At 39.1% G+C, this 19446-nt stretch overlaps 1 protein-coding gene across 10 annotated transcripts; it reads left to right on the top strand.

Moving 5' to 3' along the window:
- The first annotated feature begins 2713 nt into the window (after positions 1-2713).
- Positions 2714-18683, top strand: naxd (NAD(P)HX dehydratase). 10 transcript variants are annotated; one of them, XM_079617770.1, is made up of 12 exons: positions 2714-3157; positions 4394-4493; positions 4609-5058; positions 5958-6096; positions 6456-6501; positions 6848-6936; positions 7130-7238; positions 10958-11008; positions 13499-13603; positions 14648-14768; positions 14859-14979; positions 18119-18683. In XM_079617770.1, exons 2-12 carry the CDS (start codon positions 4403-4405, stop codon positions 18267-18269), a joined length of 1473 nt encoding a protein of 490 aa, XP_079473896.1. In that variant the 5' UTR covers positions 2714-3157; positions 4394-4402; the 3' UTR covers positions 18270-18683. The 10 variants fall into 10 exon arrangements, with proteins under 10 accessions (XP_079473896.1, XP_079473897.1, XP_079473898.1 ...); XM_079617772.1 differs by having other exon boundaries at positions 2720-3297; positions 4609-5028; XM_079617774.1 differs by having other exon boundaries at positions 2769-3157; positions 4609-5028.
- Positions 18684-19446: the final 763 nt, after the last annotated feature.

Genomic DNA, 19446 nt, shown 5'->3' with positions numbered 1-19446 from the left:
GCTGCGTAACACGAGAATGAACCTCATTGGTTCTTGCTGAAGCTCAAACATGCTGCGTAACATGAGAATGAACCTCATTGGTTCTTGTTAAAGCTCAAATGTGCTGTAGGCTACAACAGACGAGAATGAATATCAATTGACCCTTCGCTAAGCCCCGCCCTCCTTAGTTACTGTTGCTACGCCTGGCAAGCTTTCGCGCCTGGCACGTCTATTACAGTGTGTATGCACCGGTGTCAGACATTCCCAAGGAGATAATTAGTCATTTTTGGCGAACAGGTGAAATATCTGAGAGAGCAAGACAAAAGGGACTGCAGTATGCAATCGAGGGATATATCCACGACATAATATGCAACCGATTAGAGAATAATTTCATCAAAATTGAAGCTAAAGCCTAACTAGGCTTAACGTTAGTCCCAGCGCAAGCAGCAGCGCCTCATACGCTGACCATTCGAATGGGAAACACAAATTGAGGAACAGCTATGTTCATGCACAGCAGGGTAAGTGAAATGTGAAAATAAATTATAATCTAATAATTATAAATCAAACAGCTTATATATTTTTTGGGGGCGTGGCTTAGCGAAGGGTCAATTTGGTTCTTGCTGAAGCTCAAACGTGCTGCGAAATACAAGACAATGAACAAATCAAATCAAGCTTTATTTCTATAGCACTTTACAGCAGCCACCAGGTGTCCAAAGTGCTTCACATGGTGTAAATATTGCAACATCCAACACAACACAACATTCAAAAAAAAGGAAAATGTAGAAAAGAAAACATAAAGCATAAATGTTACACAACTACTGCGTAACAAAAGCCTTTTTAAACAAATAAGTTTTAAGTTTTGCCTTAAAAAGGACAACATTTGTTATAGTACGCATATCAGGTGGGAGCTTGTTTCAAAGTTTAGGGCCAGCTACAGCAAAGGCCCTGTCGCCCCACTTTGTATACCTCGACTTAGGAACCTGTAAAATGTGTTGATCCGAAGACCGCAGCCGCCGATTTTGTCCGTCCAAAGTTAATAGCTCAGATAAGTACTCGGGGGCTAGCCCATTCAGCTTTAAAAACAAACAATAAAATCTTAAAATCAATTCTAAAGCGCACTGGAAGCCAGTGCAGAGTAAATAAGACTGGAGTAATGTGTGCTCTTCTAGAACTACTTGTTAAAAAGCGTGCAGCAGAATTTTGTACAAGTTGCAGGCGTGAAAGGGATGTTTGACTCAGACCGACATAAAGAGCATTGCAATAATCAAGCCTCGAACTAATAAAAGCATGCACCGCTTTTTCCAAATCGCAGCTGCTAAGAAAAGGCTTCACTTTACTCAGCAGACGGAGTTGGAAAAAGCCCATTTTTACCACATTGCTAATCTGTTTTTCAAATTTCATGCTGCAGTCGAAAAACACGCCCAGATTTCTCACAGATTGTTTAACGCATGAAGTAAAAGCTCCCAAACTTAAGTTCGATTTTACTGATCCGAATTTTGTATTGAAAACAATACATTCAGTCTTGTCCTCATTTAGCGTAAGGAAATTTTGAGAAAGCCACTGCTTGATATGGTTAATGCAATTTTGCAAGCGGTTTAACGCGATACTATCGTTTGATTTCATAGGTAGATAAATCTGCAGATCATCTGCATTACAGTGAAATGAAAAATTATGCTAATTTATTATAGCCCCTAGTGGCAACAAATATAAAGAAAACAGTGTGGAGCCCAGAATTGAACCTTGAGGCACGCCACAATAAAGGGGAGCAGATGATGATGAGTAATCTCCTATACTGACAGAGAAACTCCTATTTGTTAAATAGGAAGTGAACCATTTAAGTGCAGAGCCTTGAATGCCTACACAGTGCTCAAGACGTGCAAGAAGAATTGAATGGTCCACAGTGTCAAAAGCTGCCGATAAGTCTAAAAGCACTAACACCGTAGGGTTTCCTGAATCTACAGACAGTGCTATATCATTTTGAACCCTTAACAGTGCAGACTCAGTGCTATGACGTGATCTAAAACCGGATTGAAATTTCTCAAAAATAAAATTCTGTTGTAAAAAATCTTGTAATTGATTAAAAACAAGTTTTTCTAATACCTTCGACATAAGACACAGATGTGAAATTGGTCTAAAATTCGACAAAACATTAGGATCGAGATTAGGTTTTTTAATCAGGGGTCTGACCACGGCATGTTTGAACGCATCCGGATCAGAACCTGAACTAAGACAAAAATTAAAAAACGTTAATAAACTCGGCCCAATAGTACTAAAAACCTCCTTGAGCATCCAGGCAGGAACAATATCTAAAATGCAATTTGTAGATTTCATGAGTTGTACTACCTGAGAGAGCAACAACAATGAGATAGGTTTAAATTCCAATATGAACCTCATTGGTTAATAAATTGACTAAACCGCTCAATTCATATTGATAGTTTTACGATCTCTTTATGAACTTTTTGAAGCATCAAAGTGATAGGTGTGTGGCTGTCTAGGATAAAGCTCTCAGATTTCATCAAAATGATCTTCATTTGTGTTCTGAAGATGAACGACAATCGTCATGGCGGTGAGTAATTAATGACAGTATTTTTGAGTGAACTATCCCTTTAAATAAATCAATTGAATCAATTTTGCAATCGGTTCTTTGAAAATGGTTGTTCAAAAGAACCGATTCGCCTACATGAGTCAGAGTTCTTTCCAGCTTAACAGTGGCGGGCGGGGCAAATTTAACTTCAGTGCCAACGTCACAGGAAGTAAAACAGTAAAGGCGGCGCTAAATAAATATCGCTGTTTTTGTAGTTTTAATATCATTGTAAACAGTCGTCGCTACAGCGAGTGGCATTGTTTTGGGTGTATTTCATGTCAAATGTGGACTGAATTTCGCTTATGTCATCATCACGCATAAGCGACAAAAGCAGAGCGTCAGCGGAAGTCTGGCGAGTGTAGAGGGAGGACACTTCTTCTGTGTCGAGAGAAGTCCTGTATCACAGATTCATTAATTAGAATAAATATTGAACTTTGTTCCTGTTATCTGACTGGATACTGCATCTAATCCCTGTACAAAGCTCCACAGCGCCCACTCTCTACCTGAACAGTGTTTGTTTACCCGTGAACTTGATGAATCTGCTCAAACGTGCCACCTTCATTTTCTCTGAACAGCCACTAATTCTGGCAATTGGTAAGATCGGAGTTTATCGTTGGTTGGTTTCCCAAGCTATGAGTAGGTTGAGGAGGACGGAATGCATGGACGTAAATGCTCACTTCTCGGCGTGATAACTGTAACCATTGCGATTGTAGCAGTGTTGCTGTATGATAAAGGTAAATGCCAAAGGAAAGTGCCTCATAGTAGTGGAGTCCAAATGCTTCCGATCTATTTTTAATTTATGCATTTTCACTATAAATTAAAGCATCGACGTTTTGAGTGAACTCGAATTTATGCAAAGCCTGGTGATTTATGTATGATTTGAGTGTGTTCCGAAGGAGTTCACATGTCACAAATGTTTTGTTTTTTTCTTTTCATTAATGTTTAATTCATTTAAGATTATTCAGCTTATTGTCCGGTTTAAACTGAATCGCATATCCTCACCCTGTAAGTTTTGAACCACACTTTATTTTATTCGTTTCTTTTTTAGTATTATTATTAAGCTTAACTCGCTTTTCAAACACTGAACACGATAAGCTGAACATGCAGAGTGAAAGAAAGTGTTTTCTTAAAAGTGTTCTTGGAAACATCCTCGGAGCTATTTTACGGTTTTCGCCACTGAGCCGTGGCGTGGAGCGCACGATTGCGATGACGTAGTACACAACGTTGTGGTGACGTTCTTACTGTTGTTGGCGCGGTAAACACTGGCGAAGTTCTAAGCAGCTTTGCATAAACCAGCTCAGTTAATCTCGGCGAGGCCTTTATCGCTATGCGCTCGGAAACTGCATGAGACGTCGTCAAAACAAGGCCTAGATATCGCCGCCGCCTGTTCGATGCGAAACCGAGTTGCATCCGTGCTCGGTTGCTTCGACCATCATGCTAGTGAATGCAACGCGCGGTTTCCTGTGGTCGGACATGGAGACCAGAGCGCTGTTGAATATCTGGGGTGAGCACGACGTGCAGACGGCGCTGGACGGAAACTTTAGGAATAGCCACGTTTACCGAGACGTCGCGAACCGTTTGTGCGAACTGGGCTTCGATAGGACACCAGACCAATGCAGAATACGGGTTAAGAGCTTAAAGAGGCAGTATTTCCAAGCGAAGGAGGGATCCAGGAAAAATGGGCAGTACCACAAGATGTGCAAGTTCTACGACGAGATGGAGAGGATATTGAGCAATAGACCGTTAGTAGAAAGGCAGGATATTGATAGTGTTGCCGTTGGGGGAGATGAAACGATGGATGAAGATGCTGAGAGTACTGAACTCTTGCAGGAGGCTCACATGGATGGCAGTGGTGAATGCTCTTTTATGGAGCACACAGTCAAAACTGAGTATCCATCCTGCCCCATTCCGGTGACAGTAGGAGGCATGAGTATGTCAACTTATTCTGATCAGTCAGAAAGCAAATGATCTGCCATCTTTAGCCCATTCGGCCTGGTTTCCTCTATGTATGTGCATGTTAATATCTGTATCTTCTTCTTTCGAAGGTTCGTTTCCAACCAAACAGAGCAGCCTAACAAAGACCAACCCGCCCGCATCCTCGTCGAGCAGGCCACGGAGAAGCAAGAAGCGGTTCGCGAACATGTCGCTGGAGAAGCTGATGGAGAAGTTCTTGGAGCAGAGCATGGAAGCAGAAGACAACTTCTACCGGCTCGAGGAGCAGCGTCTTCAGGCTGAGGATAAGCGCAGGGAGGAGGAACATTCCAGAGAGTTGCAGATGCTGCAGATGTTGGGCCAGATTTTCGCTGGCATCAGCACATCCTCTCCTGCACCGCCTGCCACTCCGCAGCCCTCTTGTATACCCCAGACTAACCCCGCCGTACCACTCATGCGTCCCTCTTTTGGGAATCGTAACCATCCGTCTGCCTTGAACGAGTTTGCCAGCCACAGCCAACCAGCTGGCCCAGGTCTGCTCATGGAAGAGGGTGACACTAAATGTTCGTCTAGAGTTGCCATTTATTTTGAATTGCCAATTATGAAATCAAAAACCGTCAATTTATCCAATGCTTTACTGCTAAAATCCAATGAAAAGGTAGTTCATCCAAAGATGGAAAGTCTGTTGTTGTTGTTTTTTAGTTTGTTCGCATTGTGTTCAAGCGTCTTTCCCCCCCTTTTTTAATATTAAAAGCATAATCATTAGAAAAGTTTTGTGTTTCAAGAAGAGACCCCCCAAAAAAAAAGAATTCGGCTTGATTTTTCTTTTGAACGCAATGGACATATTTTCCATACATTGATGATGCTACATTGTGACTGAAAATACTTAAAAAAACATCATAAAAGTGGTCCATACAGCTATATTCCAAGTCTTCTAAAGCAATATTATAGTTTTATGTGGAACATTCCAATATTGTAGTCATTGTTAACTAATAATCCTCCTTACCACACACAAGCTTTGAAATATATATATTTGGGTTCAAGCTCAGGTTTAAAAATAGTGGTAGGTTTGATGTCATTGATGCTAAAACGGCATTGGCTCTTGAGTGTATCATACTGTGGGTTGAGTATGTAAAGTACAGAATTATGAGCTACAGCAGAAGGGAAGATTTTCAGTGAATAAAATCCAAAATTTCGAGCTCAAGTGGCATTAGAAGACTGATAAAGTGTGCAAGCTGTATGGACTGGTTTTATCATTCTTAATATTCATTTTTGTGTTTCATTTAAAAACAACATGGTTTAAATTAAAATTATTTGAAACAGTATTTTTAACAAACCAGCTAAAATGGCTGTATCTCTGTCAACTAGTATAGTCCCAATGCATGGTGATGATGCAATTGTGATGAAACTAAAGATTGTCATTTAAAAGTAATGATTGATTGTTACTGTGTTCTTCCCTCAGTCATAGAGCGCTCTTTCTCTCTGGGCACGGCAGGAATGGACAGTGTCATTCCTCTTGTAAGAAAGACAATTCCTCCACTGACATCCAAAAAACACAAGGGTCAGGATGGGCGCATTGGGATCATCGGAGGATGTCAAGAGTAAGTGACGCACAGATCTTTCTCATCTTTCCAAATTACTAGATAAGCAGCTGTAATGGAGCTTCAATGGTTTGTTAAATCATGGCTAGCTAAATAACCACATGTTTGGGGGAGGTATATAAAAAATTATAGCTATTGTTTTACAATTTCATCCCATCATACATTTCCTCTTTTCCCAATCTTGGTATGTTTATATGGCACCTAACTCACTTTTCACTTTCAACCACATACCATCAAGTCATTCTCTGCCGCAAATAGTATTATAATGTGCTGTGATGTGAGTGTTATAGTACTTAGCAGGCGGTTTCTGTATGTATATTTTCTTGGTGTAACTTCAATATAAACATTTTTCTTGTTAGGTACACAGGCGCACCTTTCTTCGCAGCTATTTCGGCTTTGAAAGTAGTAAGTATTCTGTTCAAAATCCACTACATTTTTATTCTTAAGGGCAGGGGTGTCCAATCCTGCTCCTGGAGGGTCACTGTCCTGCAGAGTTCACCTCCAAGCCCAATTAAACACACCTGAAGCAGATAGACAAGGTCTTACTAGGCATACTAGAGATGTCAGGCAGGTGTGTGTCGAGGCAAGTTAGAGCTAAACTCTGCAGGATCGAGTTTGGACGCCTCTGGTTTAGGGAGATACACAGTAAATTGTCTTCAAAATCCTTAAGTGATAGCATTTCCAGATCGACTCATATTTATCAAATAAATCACTAGTCATTCACTTTCTCCTCTTCCTGCCTGTTTTCCAGGGAGCCGATCTGTCTCATGTGTTCTGCACCAAAGATGCAGCTCCAGTCATCAAGTCCTACAGTCCTGAACTCATCGTTCATCCAGTGCTGTGAGCAGGAACTTTGATTACCATTGGCTTTTATTCAATATCTCTGGTGGCCATTAGACAAGAGTTTCTGACTAATTTGATTTTGTGTATCATGCCAGCTTAAACATTTCTTATTTATTGTCATATCGAGAGACAATTGAGTGTGATGGTTCTTATGTGGTGCTGTTTCGCTCCTGGCTGTGTGTTCCTCCAGAGACAGTCCCAATGCTGTGGAGGAGATTGAGAAATGGCTGCCCAGGCTTCACAGTCTAGTTGTGGGACCAGGTCTGGGGAGGGAGGATATGCTTCTGAAGAATGCAAAGGCAAGAGAAATCATGCTTTACGAACATGTCTTCTGTGGTAATGTAGTCAATACTAAAAGTGTTTCATTTTAAAAGTAGGGGTGTAACGATACATCGATATGGATCGATGCATCGATATAACGTCTAACGATATGATGCATCAATTCCACAAGTAAAATATCGATATACACCTTTATTTTGACACTCTCCTCTTTCTCACGTAACATCCTTCCGCCAAAGCGCACATTTTCATTTACTGCCGGTCTGCCGGTGTCTTTATAACGTTAATCTCCTCAGCTGAAATAGACGCCTAACAAGACTGACTGAACCCTAAACTATATTTTTTTCACAAAAGCCGGCATTGTCCGCTGTCAAGGCATCGCGAGTTCATGTTTTACAGCAGAAACAGACAAGTAGTTGCACCCTTGTTGGTGAACACAACACGATAAGTCCATTTTAGCGACTCAGGTCAGATGCCATTTTAAAAAGAGTATTTTGACAGCGGACAATACCGCTGGCTAAGAGAGGAGTTTCGTCAAAGCTGACTAAAAGTGATCGAGGATGAATAATTTCAACGAACTTGATGAACCCGTGATTTCTTCAGAGCATAAAAGGAAAATAAAAGCTGAAATCTTTTCACGGAACCTTACTAAAGCAGCACGTTTAGTGGTGAGGGAAAAGCTCACTGTATTGTGTGTAATCGCAACAACAAAGTTTGTCGGGCATCTATGTCAGTTGAGGAGATAACGTTACAAAGATTAACCGAGTGTTGTATTATTTATCATAGCAATTACTTGGTTTTGTTTAACTCAGAAAGATGAAATGTGAATGTATCTGCTCTGCTAAAATTTTTTTACTTTTAACATATTAAAGGTCCCATGACATGGGGTTATTATATTATTTTATAATGTTTCCTGGGTTGCCCTTATAATGTTAGTATGTTTTTTAGATAAAAAATAGTCATAATTTAGAAACAAAAGGCATTTTTCCTAGCCCAGTTTTAGCCTCTGATTTGAACACTCTGTTTGAAGGGGCGTGTCTGTGTGAGACTTCGGTGTAACCGGCCACTGCTGTGATTGGCTGACATGCTTGCATATGAAATAGCTACTTATTACATGTGAAACTCTCTCGAATACTTTTACTACAGTTATTATACGTTTTTACTATTACAGCTATCGAGATTAACAAATCGTCAGAAGTTTTTAAAGTATTTAGATCTATTCCAATCACATAAAATGTTGCCGTGATGAGCATTGGGCAAGCAGATGAGTCTGTTGATCGCGAGAATGAAGATCTTATCATGGCAACGCAGTTTCTGCACTCGCTCTGCTTTCACCAATGCAAACACGATGCTGTAAATACAGTAAGAGCTTCATGTGCAGTGTAACGTGCGTCATTGATTTCATAACGAGTTTGGCTAGTGTCCAGATAAACTCGATCGCGCTGTGTCCATGAGAAAATGAGCTAGGAAGTATAGGAACGCGTGCGCGCGATTCCTACAAAGATTGTTTTTTTGATCGCTTTCTGTATATAATTTATTCACAATTTAAATACGATTATTTTCATCCTACTAAAAGAAACGATGTGAAGTTTATATTTTAGTCACTGGCTGGACTTACTGAGGCATAAACAGCTGTATTGAACGATTTGAGAGAAAGATTACCTGTCTGAACTTGAACAATTACACATCAGAAAGTGTTGCTTAAGCTCGATCGATTTATTTTCAGACGTTCGTCGAAGCCACCTCTATGACCCAAGTTGAGGAAACAGTCGTCGGTGAAATGTTTGCCGCAGACATGCAAAACTTTGGGGAGTTGTGTCGGCGCATTTCCAGAGAAAATTAAATTAATCCACTGGTTCTTCTGGAGCTTGGAGGAAGGAACTAAAAAAAGGCTTCGGTGTTCATTTGTACATCCAATTATTGAGCAATTATTATGCTTCACTTGCTCAAAAGCCATGATATCTCCCGTGGACAAACTAAAATCGCGCGCACGCGTTCCTACTTCCTAGCTCATTTTCTCATGCGGGAAATATTCTCTGGGCGGGCAGAGCAGAGAAAGGGGAGGTAACATTTCCTCCGTATGACGTCATACGGAGGAGATTCAAGATCAGCCCGATTGAGCTTCCACTTTTTCAAAGGCAGAGAAAGATAGCAAAAGCTTGATTTACACCGATTGAAATTTCTAGAAATTTGGGGACCATATAAAGGCTAGGGGAACTCATATTAATGTTAAAAAACCTCAAAAAGTGAAAATTTCATGTCATGGGACCTTTAAAGCATACTTTCAATTAATTTTAATTTTGTAATTTGCCTGTATTTTTTTAAGTTATTATTATTACAGTTTGATTATAACTTGGAATGCACAATAATAATAAAAAAAACATGATTTATGAAAATGAACAAGAACGATAATAATAAAAAAACATGATTTATGAAAATGAACCAGAACGGAGTAGCTTACTTGTTGTCCCAATTGTGTCCCAATTGGGAGAGGGTGTGCAATTTTCAAAGAGTTTAATTAAACGTTCATGTTATATATTTTGGTTGTATTTGTGAGTTAATAAAAACGTAACTGGTTGTGTGAACATATCAATTAATCGATCGATATAGCCCTGAATCATAATCGTATCGCAGAATCTTTTGAGGTATCTGCAAATATCGTATCGCTGGCTGAGAGAATCGATATCGTACTGTGATGAACTGTCCCGATTAACACCCCTATTTAAAAGGAGAATTGTGGAATTGTACCACAAATGCCCATTCAGTAACACGCAAACCAAACATTTCCCTTTTGTCCAAAGTCACAGAACTATTTTAATTGTATTCAGTAATGGAACTTGCGTTAATATCACAACATGTTATTAAATATAAAAATAATAGGCTGAACAATTAATATACAATAGGCTATTTAGATCACAGCAGTTCTAATTATGTGCCCAGCAACATTTCTGCTTAAAGGGATAGTTCACTTTAAAATTAAAATTCTGTCATCATTTACTCACCCTCAAGTTGTTTCAAACCTGTATTCATTTATTTCTTCTGCTGAACACAAAGTAAGATATTTTGAAGAATGTCGGTAACCAAACAGTAGACAGTACCCATTGACTTCCATAGTAGGAAAAAAAAATACTATGGAAGTCAATGGGTACTGTCTACTGTTTGGTTACCGACATTCTTCAAAATATCTTTCTTTGTGTTCAACAGAAGAAATAAATGAATACAGGTTTGAAACAACTTGAGGGTGAGTAAATGATGACAGAATTTTAATTTTAAAGTGAACTATCCCTTTAAAATGGCAAGCGCAGTGCGCAACAATATTTTATATATTTATATAGTGCCCAATCAGATAAAACGGGCGCTTCGGTGCCGCCCACATGTGGAAATGAAATATTGAACATATTTATAAACCACAAACAGCAAGATTTTGGCTTGATATATATATTATTTTTTTTCGTGTGTTAAACAAGCCATTTTTTAATTTATAACGTATTCCTCCACGGAACACCAGCATTTTATTTTTCAGATTTAATGGAATAACTGAATGACCGATGATGCACGGACCAGAAGTGTGCACACTTTTAACTGCTTGTGTAAATTAAGATTTATTTATTTATTTAAAAGTGTATTTCTAGAGAACTTGCTCATAATATCTACATAAGCTATTATGCATTTTCACATTTGTGTTTATGTTGGTTTCATTTTTGTTTGGCTAATTTATGTTATGTTTGTTTCTTTTTAGGAGATTATTGAGAGGTCAAAACTCAGAGGAATACCAATCATCATTGATGCTGTGAGTACTGTTTCACTGACACTGGCAGTCGTGGCCTAATGGTTAGAGAGTCGGACTTGTACGGGTGTACGACTCTCAATACCAGCAGGAAATGACGGGTGTCCTTGAGCAAGGCACCACACCCCCAATCGCTCCATGAGTGCCGCAGTGAATGGCACGGGTTAATCATGGTTTTGCAGTGTGTGTTACTCGCTGCTCCTAATGTGTGTGCACTAACTTGTAGGGTTGGGCATCGAGAACCGGTTCCAATTTGGAACCGTTTAAAAAATAACGATGCCATCGGAATCGTTTAGAAAATTTGTTTTCGATTCCGATCATCGGTTCAGCGCAAGTTTTGGATTCCAATAACATTATGTCCAACAATCGATTTAAATAGTACATGGGGTTTAATTTGTAGTTTAATGAGATGTAATGCATGTTGTCAGTGCCGAGAATTTTCGTATGAAATAATGCATTAATCCGCGACGCCTATTTAACGTGTACCTTAATGGTCCAGTGGTAGAAATTTCGTCAAGCGTGTCGTGTGTCGAGGTTCTGTACGGAAGAGGATTAGGGCCAGGCAATAATAAAAAAATAAAACCATCTCGAGATTAAAGTCATTATAATGCGAGATTAAACTCGTTAAATTTCGAGAAAAAAAGTCGAAATACAATCTTGAGAATAAAGTCGTTGTGTTTCGAGAAAAAACTTGTTAAATTTCGAGAAAAAAATTCGAAATACAATCTCGAGAATAAACTCATTAAATATCGAGAATAAAGTCGTGTTTCGAGAAAAAACTCGTTAAATTTCGAGAAAAAAAGTCGAAATACAATCTCGAGAATAAACTCATTAAATATCGAGAATAAAGTCGTTGTGTTTCGAGAAAAAACTTGTTAAATTTCGAGAAAAAAATTCGAAATACAATCTCGAGAATAAACTCATTAAATATCGAGAATAAAGTCGTGTTTCGAGAAAAAACTCGTTAAATTTCGAGAAAAAAACTCGATATACAATCTTGAGAATAAACTCATTAAATTTCGAGAATAAAGTCATTGTGTTTCGAGAAAAAGTCTAAATGAAATGTAGAGAATAACGCATTCAATCAGTGTTCATTGCATACTGATATCAACCGCATCGAGGTTTCGTGGTTTCCCAGGATACCACAAGACGCATTATTAATCGTTGTTGGTTGTGTACGCCTCCATCCACAGAATGTAAGCATCAACAGATCAACAAATTGAGCATCAACAAATAATGCGTTTTATGGTATCCTGGGAAACCTCGATGAATTTCATTTTGGACAAAAGCGAGTACATCGCGCAAATTGGACTGATTTTTTCTTCTAAAAACACCTTGCCGACCTAGATCATGTTCTATTCTTTGTTACTGCAAGAAAGTCAAAAATATAGATTGACTAAGGGATCTAACTCTGCCATGTCCTCTATCAGTAGGGAGTTTATTCTCACAATTACTTCGACTTTTTTTCTCGAAATTTAACGAGTTTTTTTCTAGAAACACAACGACTTTATTCTCGCTATTTAATGAGTTTATTCTCGAGATTGTATTTCGACTTTTTTCTCGAAATTTAACGAGTTTTTTTCTCGAAACACAACGACTTTATTCTCGATATTTAATGAGTTTATTCTCAAGATTGTATTTCGACTTTTTTCTCGAAATTTAACGAGTTTAATCTCGCATTATAATGACTTTAATCTCGAGATGGTTTTATTTTTTTATTATTGCCTGGCCCTAATCCTCTTCCGTAGTTCTGGGTTCTAATCCGCACTCGTAGTGTTGTTTTTTCTCATCAAAACCGATTTTTCTCATCAGTGGTTGTATATCAAGCAGGGACAAGTTTGTGTGCATTATATTTTGTGATTTCACCGGAACGAATAGAGAGTATCCGCAACGGATTGAAGCACGTGTCCGAGTGAAGACTGTGCGGCGTGTGAGCGAGCCACAAGAGAAGAAACACTGTATCCGCGCCACTGATCGCAGCGGCTACGAGCACTTTGATCATTTGATAAAATAAAATAAAAACATTTCTCTTATTTAACAAACGAACGAAATGAATGCTCTGCTAGTTAACTGGAGATGTTTTATTTATATGTACTGGAACATTTGAATCAAAATAAAATTTTCCTCTGTGAAATGAGCCTGCGACATGTTTTTGACCCTCAAAAAATCGGAATCGAGAATCGAAAAAAACCTAAATCGAAAGGATGAATCGGAATCAGAATCGTTCAAATCAAAACGATGCCCAACCCAACTAACTTGCATGGGTTACCATAATTGGCCTTCACGTCACTTCACTGATCAATAAGCTTTCATATTTGGCATGTTGACAAAAGTCAATAGATTCAGTGTCCCGAATACATTGGTCAGAGATAATAGCTCTGTCATGGTTTTTAAACATTACAGTATTAATGCATATTGCATGATCTAAATCTAAATTGTGAATAAAATTGTCAATTGTGTAAAGTAAAGTGTTTTTTTTATTTTTTTTTACAGGATGGCCTTTGGTTAGTGGCAAAAGAACCATCAGTCATTCAAGGATATCAGAGAGGAATCCTCACACCCAACTTTATGGAGTTTACTCGTCTTTATGAGGCCATGGTGAGAGTTGTGGATGTGCTAAAACATTCTATGTAGCTGCACAATTTCTATTTAATACTAAGGCTCTGTTTGAATCTGGAATTTCACATGGTTGGGACTTAAAATTATTTAAATGTAGTTGCATTAACACAATCCTTATTAAAATACTAAAAGAAACCAAAAATAACAATATACAACATTAAACTGACTTTATCATATCAGCTTAGATAGGAGGGCCTTCGAATATTGTCTTGGACAAAGGGTGAATCCAAAAAGGTTAAGAACCTGTCCTAGAACACAGAGATAGAGAATCATAAAGGCCGAGATATATTTCAAGCGAAATAGAAAAAACTGCAATGATGTCATTTCGAACAAAATCAGGCCAAAATGAAATATGTCCTAGTTTGTTTCTGGAGTTTGAAACCCGTTTGCCAAAGCGAATCTTCCGGAAAAGTTCGCTCTTGCTGGTAAACGCCTTCGAACTACCTTTGGTCTGTGGCGACTATGTAGTGTAGAAATGGTCTCTGGTCCATTTCTTCTGTTCAGTCAGACGAGGTCAGACGTCCGCGAGTAAAAATGGGGTTCCCACGGGTCCTTGAAATCCTTGAAAGTTTGTGAAATCTGTAATGAAAACAAAAATTCAAGGCCCTGGAAAGTTTTTGAAAATAAACATGCATAGATACAGGTACTTGAAAGTGCTTGAATTTATTTTGCGCAAGAAATTTTCTGGAAAAAAAATCCCTATTATTCCCTCCGGTCCGCTAATGTGTTATTTGCCAATGCATATTAGCTTGATTGATTTACGTTAGTTACTCGCATTTACGCGTTACGTTAAGTGTTTCCCACGTGAGGTACTTTGTGTTGTACGTTTCCATGACGTTCATGCGCGCACGAAACTGTGGGCGCCATCGGGTTGTTTGCTAACAGTAAAACCACGGCCATGTATTTCAATCTTCTTTTTACCCTTAAGTAACAAAAGAACTTCACCCAGAGTATATCGGGGCTTTTACAGACACCTAATGCATACAGTTGCAGTGCACGTGCTAAATGAAACTTTGATTTCAGCATCATGAACCTCTGGACAGCACCGACCACAAGAGAAGTGCTCAGCAACTGACCATCGCCTTGGGTAATCTGACCATGGTTTTAAAGGGAGAAGAGGACATTATTACTGATGGAAAGAACAGTAAGCGGCTTTCTTTAAATATTTAGACTGTATAAGGTTCCAATACACCACTTTGTTTCTCTAATGTGTTGTGTTTCTACATACTTTCAGTGCTGACCTGTAGTCAAGAGGGCAGTGGGCGGCGCTGCGGAGGACAGGGAGATCTGCTCTCTGGTTCCTTAGGAGTTTTCGCTCATTGGGCGTTCAGCTCACCTCCAGATGCCACTAAAGGGTAGAGTGCTCCATCTTCAGTAGTTATTTGATGCATCATTCATTGAATATCACTCTAGTTTAAAGAGGACCAATTATGCTTTGTTACATTTTCAACTTTCTTTAGTGTGTAATGCTGCTGTTTGAGCATCAAAAAGGTACAAAGCACAAATTCAATCCGAAGGGAGTTATTATCTAATATGCATAAACACGGTTTCTGAACTCCCTGAAATTAGAGGTCTTCACGGGTCCAAAAATTCTTACCCGAACCGGAAGGGACCCGTAATTTGCTACACCGAACCGACCCGGACCCGACTATTATTTCAAAAGCTGGACCCGGACCCGTGCAGACCCGATAAATGCCTAACCGGACCCGACCTGGACCCGTCGATTATTTTTGTAAGCTGGACCCGAAACTGCCGGGAAGACACAGACCCGACTGGACCCGATTGTCACATTTTCCACCTTAAACTGCTATTACAAGTCAATAAACCTGTTGCGAAAAATTACAACTTTTTGTCTTACCTAATTTAAGGAGCCGTAGCAGCGTAGTAGTCTCTCCATCCTTTCCTTGTAACGTTACGTTACCTGACTGGCTGTGATGCATTACAATCCTTCGGCTCCGACAAGAAAGTTATCCATGTTATTCCTCTCGTTATTCCACCAAGTCCAAGCTTAATCCTTGTTATTTCAGCTTCAAAAGTCCACTTGATGTCACGGACTCACGGTGACGGATGACAAATTAAACGAGTTAGCTGCTAACTCGCACAATAACTTTTGGCTGTTTGCCTTTTTGAACTATAATAACGATTGCTCGTTCAGTGCCATGGCCGCTGCGCTGACGTTATTTATCATCTCCGTGCTCTCTGCTCTGCATCATCGAGTCTGAATCTGACCACTAAAACTTTAAGATTGAACAAAACGATTAATTGACATTGTAAAATCTAAAGCGCGGTTTGGCTGTCCCTCACTGAAGCTCTGCCTCTGGTAACTGGTTGCCATAGAAACATGACACGCTTGACTGCAAATGCGCGCTAGCTGGATGGATCAACCTAAAATATGCTTTTTAACGCAATTTATTTTGAGTGTCAAAGTAAACATTCATGTGACAGTTCACCTCAGATTATGTTACTGATTTAAAATATATTAAATATGAGTGTGACAAGACGCATTTTTGAGATTTGATGACTCGCACGGGTATTACACACAATGTTAAACAGACCCGGGACCCGAAGTAATAGATTCGACCCGACCCGGACCCGGCTGATCATTTAAAATATAGACCCGAACCCGTACGGGTCCCGGGTCGGGTCCCGGGTCAACGGGTTCACCTGAAGACCTCTACCTGAAATGCCTCCATTGTAGTCTTGAGTTTTCGACCGTAAACGTGAAAATATTCTTCTTTTAAATAATTCCCACCTAAAAAAACTTGGTTAAGTTGTGTTGTGTTGTGTTGAAACCAGTGGCGGCTGCTGGTCTTTCAAAGAGGGGAAGCAAATTTTTTTTTTTGGGGGGGGGGGAAATACTAAGTAATAGTGGTTACTATCCTTTTACTACACCTATCACAGTACAACTAAGGTTACTGTGGTAAAAGCATGATTGAGAAGTCTTGTGGTTACAGTTCATTTACAACAAATGAAAATTAAAATACCATTAAAAATACTAATAATGTGGTAAAAGCATCGTACGTTTTGTGATTACTATACACAGTGTTGTGTAGTAAAAGACAATTAAGGACAGTAATCACAAAACTTGCCATGCTTTTTTGTTAAACTGAAACTAGGAATGTGGTGTATAATTGTGTGAAATGTATGATGAAAATTGGCAAGCAATTTCGCCAAGCAAATACCAAGAAATGGGTTGCAGCAGTTTGTCTTTCACCTACACTTTCAAAATCCGCGATGGGACTAAGCTCGAATAGCTTCCACGTGCGCGTCAGCGACTGTTTATTGTAGAAAATCACTGTCAATCAAAAGGAGATGCAGTCTTCCAATCATCACACAGAAGCCTGGAGTCCAGGCCAGCCCACTTCTCCATTCACCGTCAGAGACGCTGAGCGTCCGTGGGCGGGACATAATCGCAGCATTTATCCAATGACCGTCTAGTTTCGAAGCACTGAAAAAAACTGTTCAAAGCAGCCCCATTGAAGTCAATGGACGCTCGGCTTCAACAGGGAAATGATAGTAGTGTATGAGAAGGAGATCGAGTCAGCCGTCCTGCTATATGTAGCTGATTCTGAACGAACTCGTCTTCGAGATGAACGTGTTCTAACGCATTTTTAGTCAACAAAATGTTAACACAATAGTACATATTTGAACATTAATTTGTTGACATTATAGGGGAAGCCGAGCTTCCCTAGCAGTCTTAAAGAAATCCCCACTGGTTGAAACTCATGGTTATGGTAAAGGGAATGATACTTCCAAAACAAACTGGCCCAGTTGACCAATCAGAGCACACTGCACTTTCCAGAAGGAGGGGCTTCATAGAGACAGGAACTAAACCGTGTTACTGACAGACTGGGGCTGCGTTCCAGTCTAAAATTGTCATGGCCTTCATTCGCTAACTCCCCTTCGTCTCGTTCACTCGGATGTACGTCATTGCTTACGTTGCACGAGTGCCCACTACTGGCGGAAACGGCAATGGGCTGAATTGGAACTTCCTAAGCCCTTGATCACTTGGAATCGGCTATGGAGTTGATTTTTATTATTTAAAAAAATTCCCCTTTAAGAATTTGTTTGGGTTGTTAAAAAAAAAAAAATTATAATTAATATATCATGGAGTTGTTTGTTGTGGTGGTGATTAGGCGAGATCTGTGGTGACGTCACAATCGTACTGCATTGTGGGACATAGGTGCCTGAAGTGTACGTATGAAGTAGACTCGCTTCTAGACTCGGCCACCTAGTGTTAAGTAGTGTTCATGACATGAATGTTGATATGCCTTTGAGATGACTTCTATGGCGTACGTTATTGTATGTTCGCTGTTCTTATGTGAGCGCGCACGCACACTGAGAGTGAGAATGCTTGCGCAAAGAGGAAGATGACTGCTCTACTACTGACTGCTATTGTGTTTATAGCAGTATAGCTACTGACTAGTGTGTTTCAGAGTGTTTTCTTTTTCCCTGTTAACATTCGTTGTAAATGTTTCTTTTCTTTTTTTTCAGCATGAATCCCTCGCTGGTTGCTGCATTCGGTGCTACGTCTCTGACAAGGCAATGTAATCGCCAGGCCTTCCACAAACACAGCCGATCAACCACCACCTCTGACATGATCCAGGAGATAAGCAGCGCTTTCAAGAAGTTGTTTGAAAGCTAAACTGTGTAACCATTCTCTTTTTATGGTCATTATAAAGACTAAAGGTCTGCATCTTAACGCTACTTGTTAAATAAACATGAAGTACATTGTTGAGCATCTATGTTCTTTTTTCTTTTCCCTTTTATTTTTAAGTGCCTCTTGTAGTTCTGCAATACAGTATCAACTACTTCTCCACTTTCATATCTGTGTGGTGGCCCTCTATATAAACGTCCAAACACTGTTTTGTTTTTTTTATGTATGTCTATAGACGTGTGTGTTATGTTTGCGAGTGTTTAGATTTGTATATGAAAACCCACTAAGAGAGTTTTAACACTGTCCCTCTATGAATGAATTGCTGTCTTACTACCAGCTGCAATTTATTTATTGGTCTGCTTGAAAAATGCTCACTTTCAAGTATTCAAAAAAATACCTTTATAGTGGATGTTCTCCTTACAATAACCTGTTTAACACCTTGTTTTCTGTCAATAACTCACAATCCCCATTTAATGTGTGGGTCAAATTACAAATAATTGAAAGTGGCTGTCACTTTTAGATATAGTTTGTTATTCTACATATTAAACTAACATGAAAGTTTTACTTATACATGTTTATCTTTTGTATTATTCTCTGTGTGGATAATGAATGTGTCTGGACATGATTTTGGTTGGTATGATAGAGATAGTTTAAACTAAAATCAAATGGGGAAAAACTGAACAAAAAGTGTTCAGTTTTAATATTCCAGTTTGTACTCACTCTGATAGTTTCTATATGGTTATGACAATACCTGAAAACATTTACAGTTTCTAACTTTCACAAAATCTATTAATTTTAATCCTACAAAACATTTAACGGGGTAAAATGTATTTTTGTTAACACTTTATTCTAAGGTGTCTTTGTTACACTGTTATACATTTAAGAACAGAGTAATATTCAGTAACTTCAAGCACAAGGTTAGGTTTGGTTTAGTTTCATGTAATTATGCATAATGTATAGTTATTACTATAGTAACTACGTCCAACATATGTAATGTAACAATGAAATAGAAATAAAGTGTTACCGTATTTTCTTATTGGAGATAAGCCATTTTAGTACTTTCAAAATATATTTTTTTATGTGACACATTGTTGCAACCGTGATCTTCGTCACACGACGTTCAGATTGCAATTGCAAAGCGCATGCGTGGCTCCATCCTCCGGAT

This window comes from Phoxinus phoxinus (genome assembly GCF_949152265.1).
Source record: "Phoxinus phoxinus genome assembly, chromosome: 7".
In the NCBI taxonomy this organism is placed as follows: Eukaryota; Metazoa; Chordata; class Actinopteri; order Cypriniformes; family Leuciscidae; genus Phoxinus; species Phoxinus phoxinus.
This window is presented reverse-complemented; position numbering and strand designations above follow the sequence as displayed.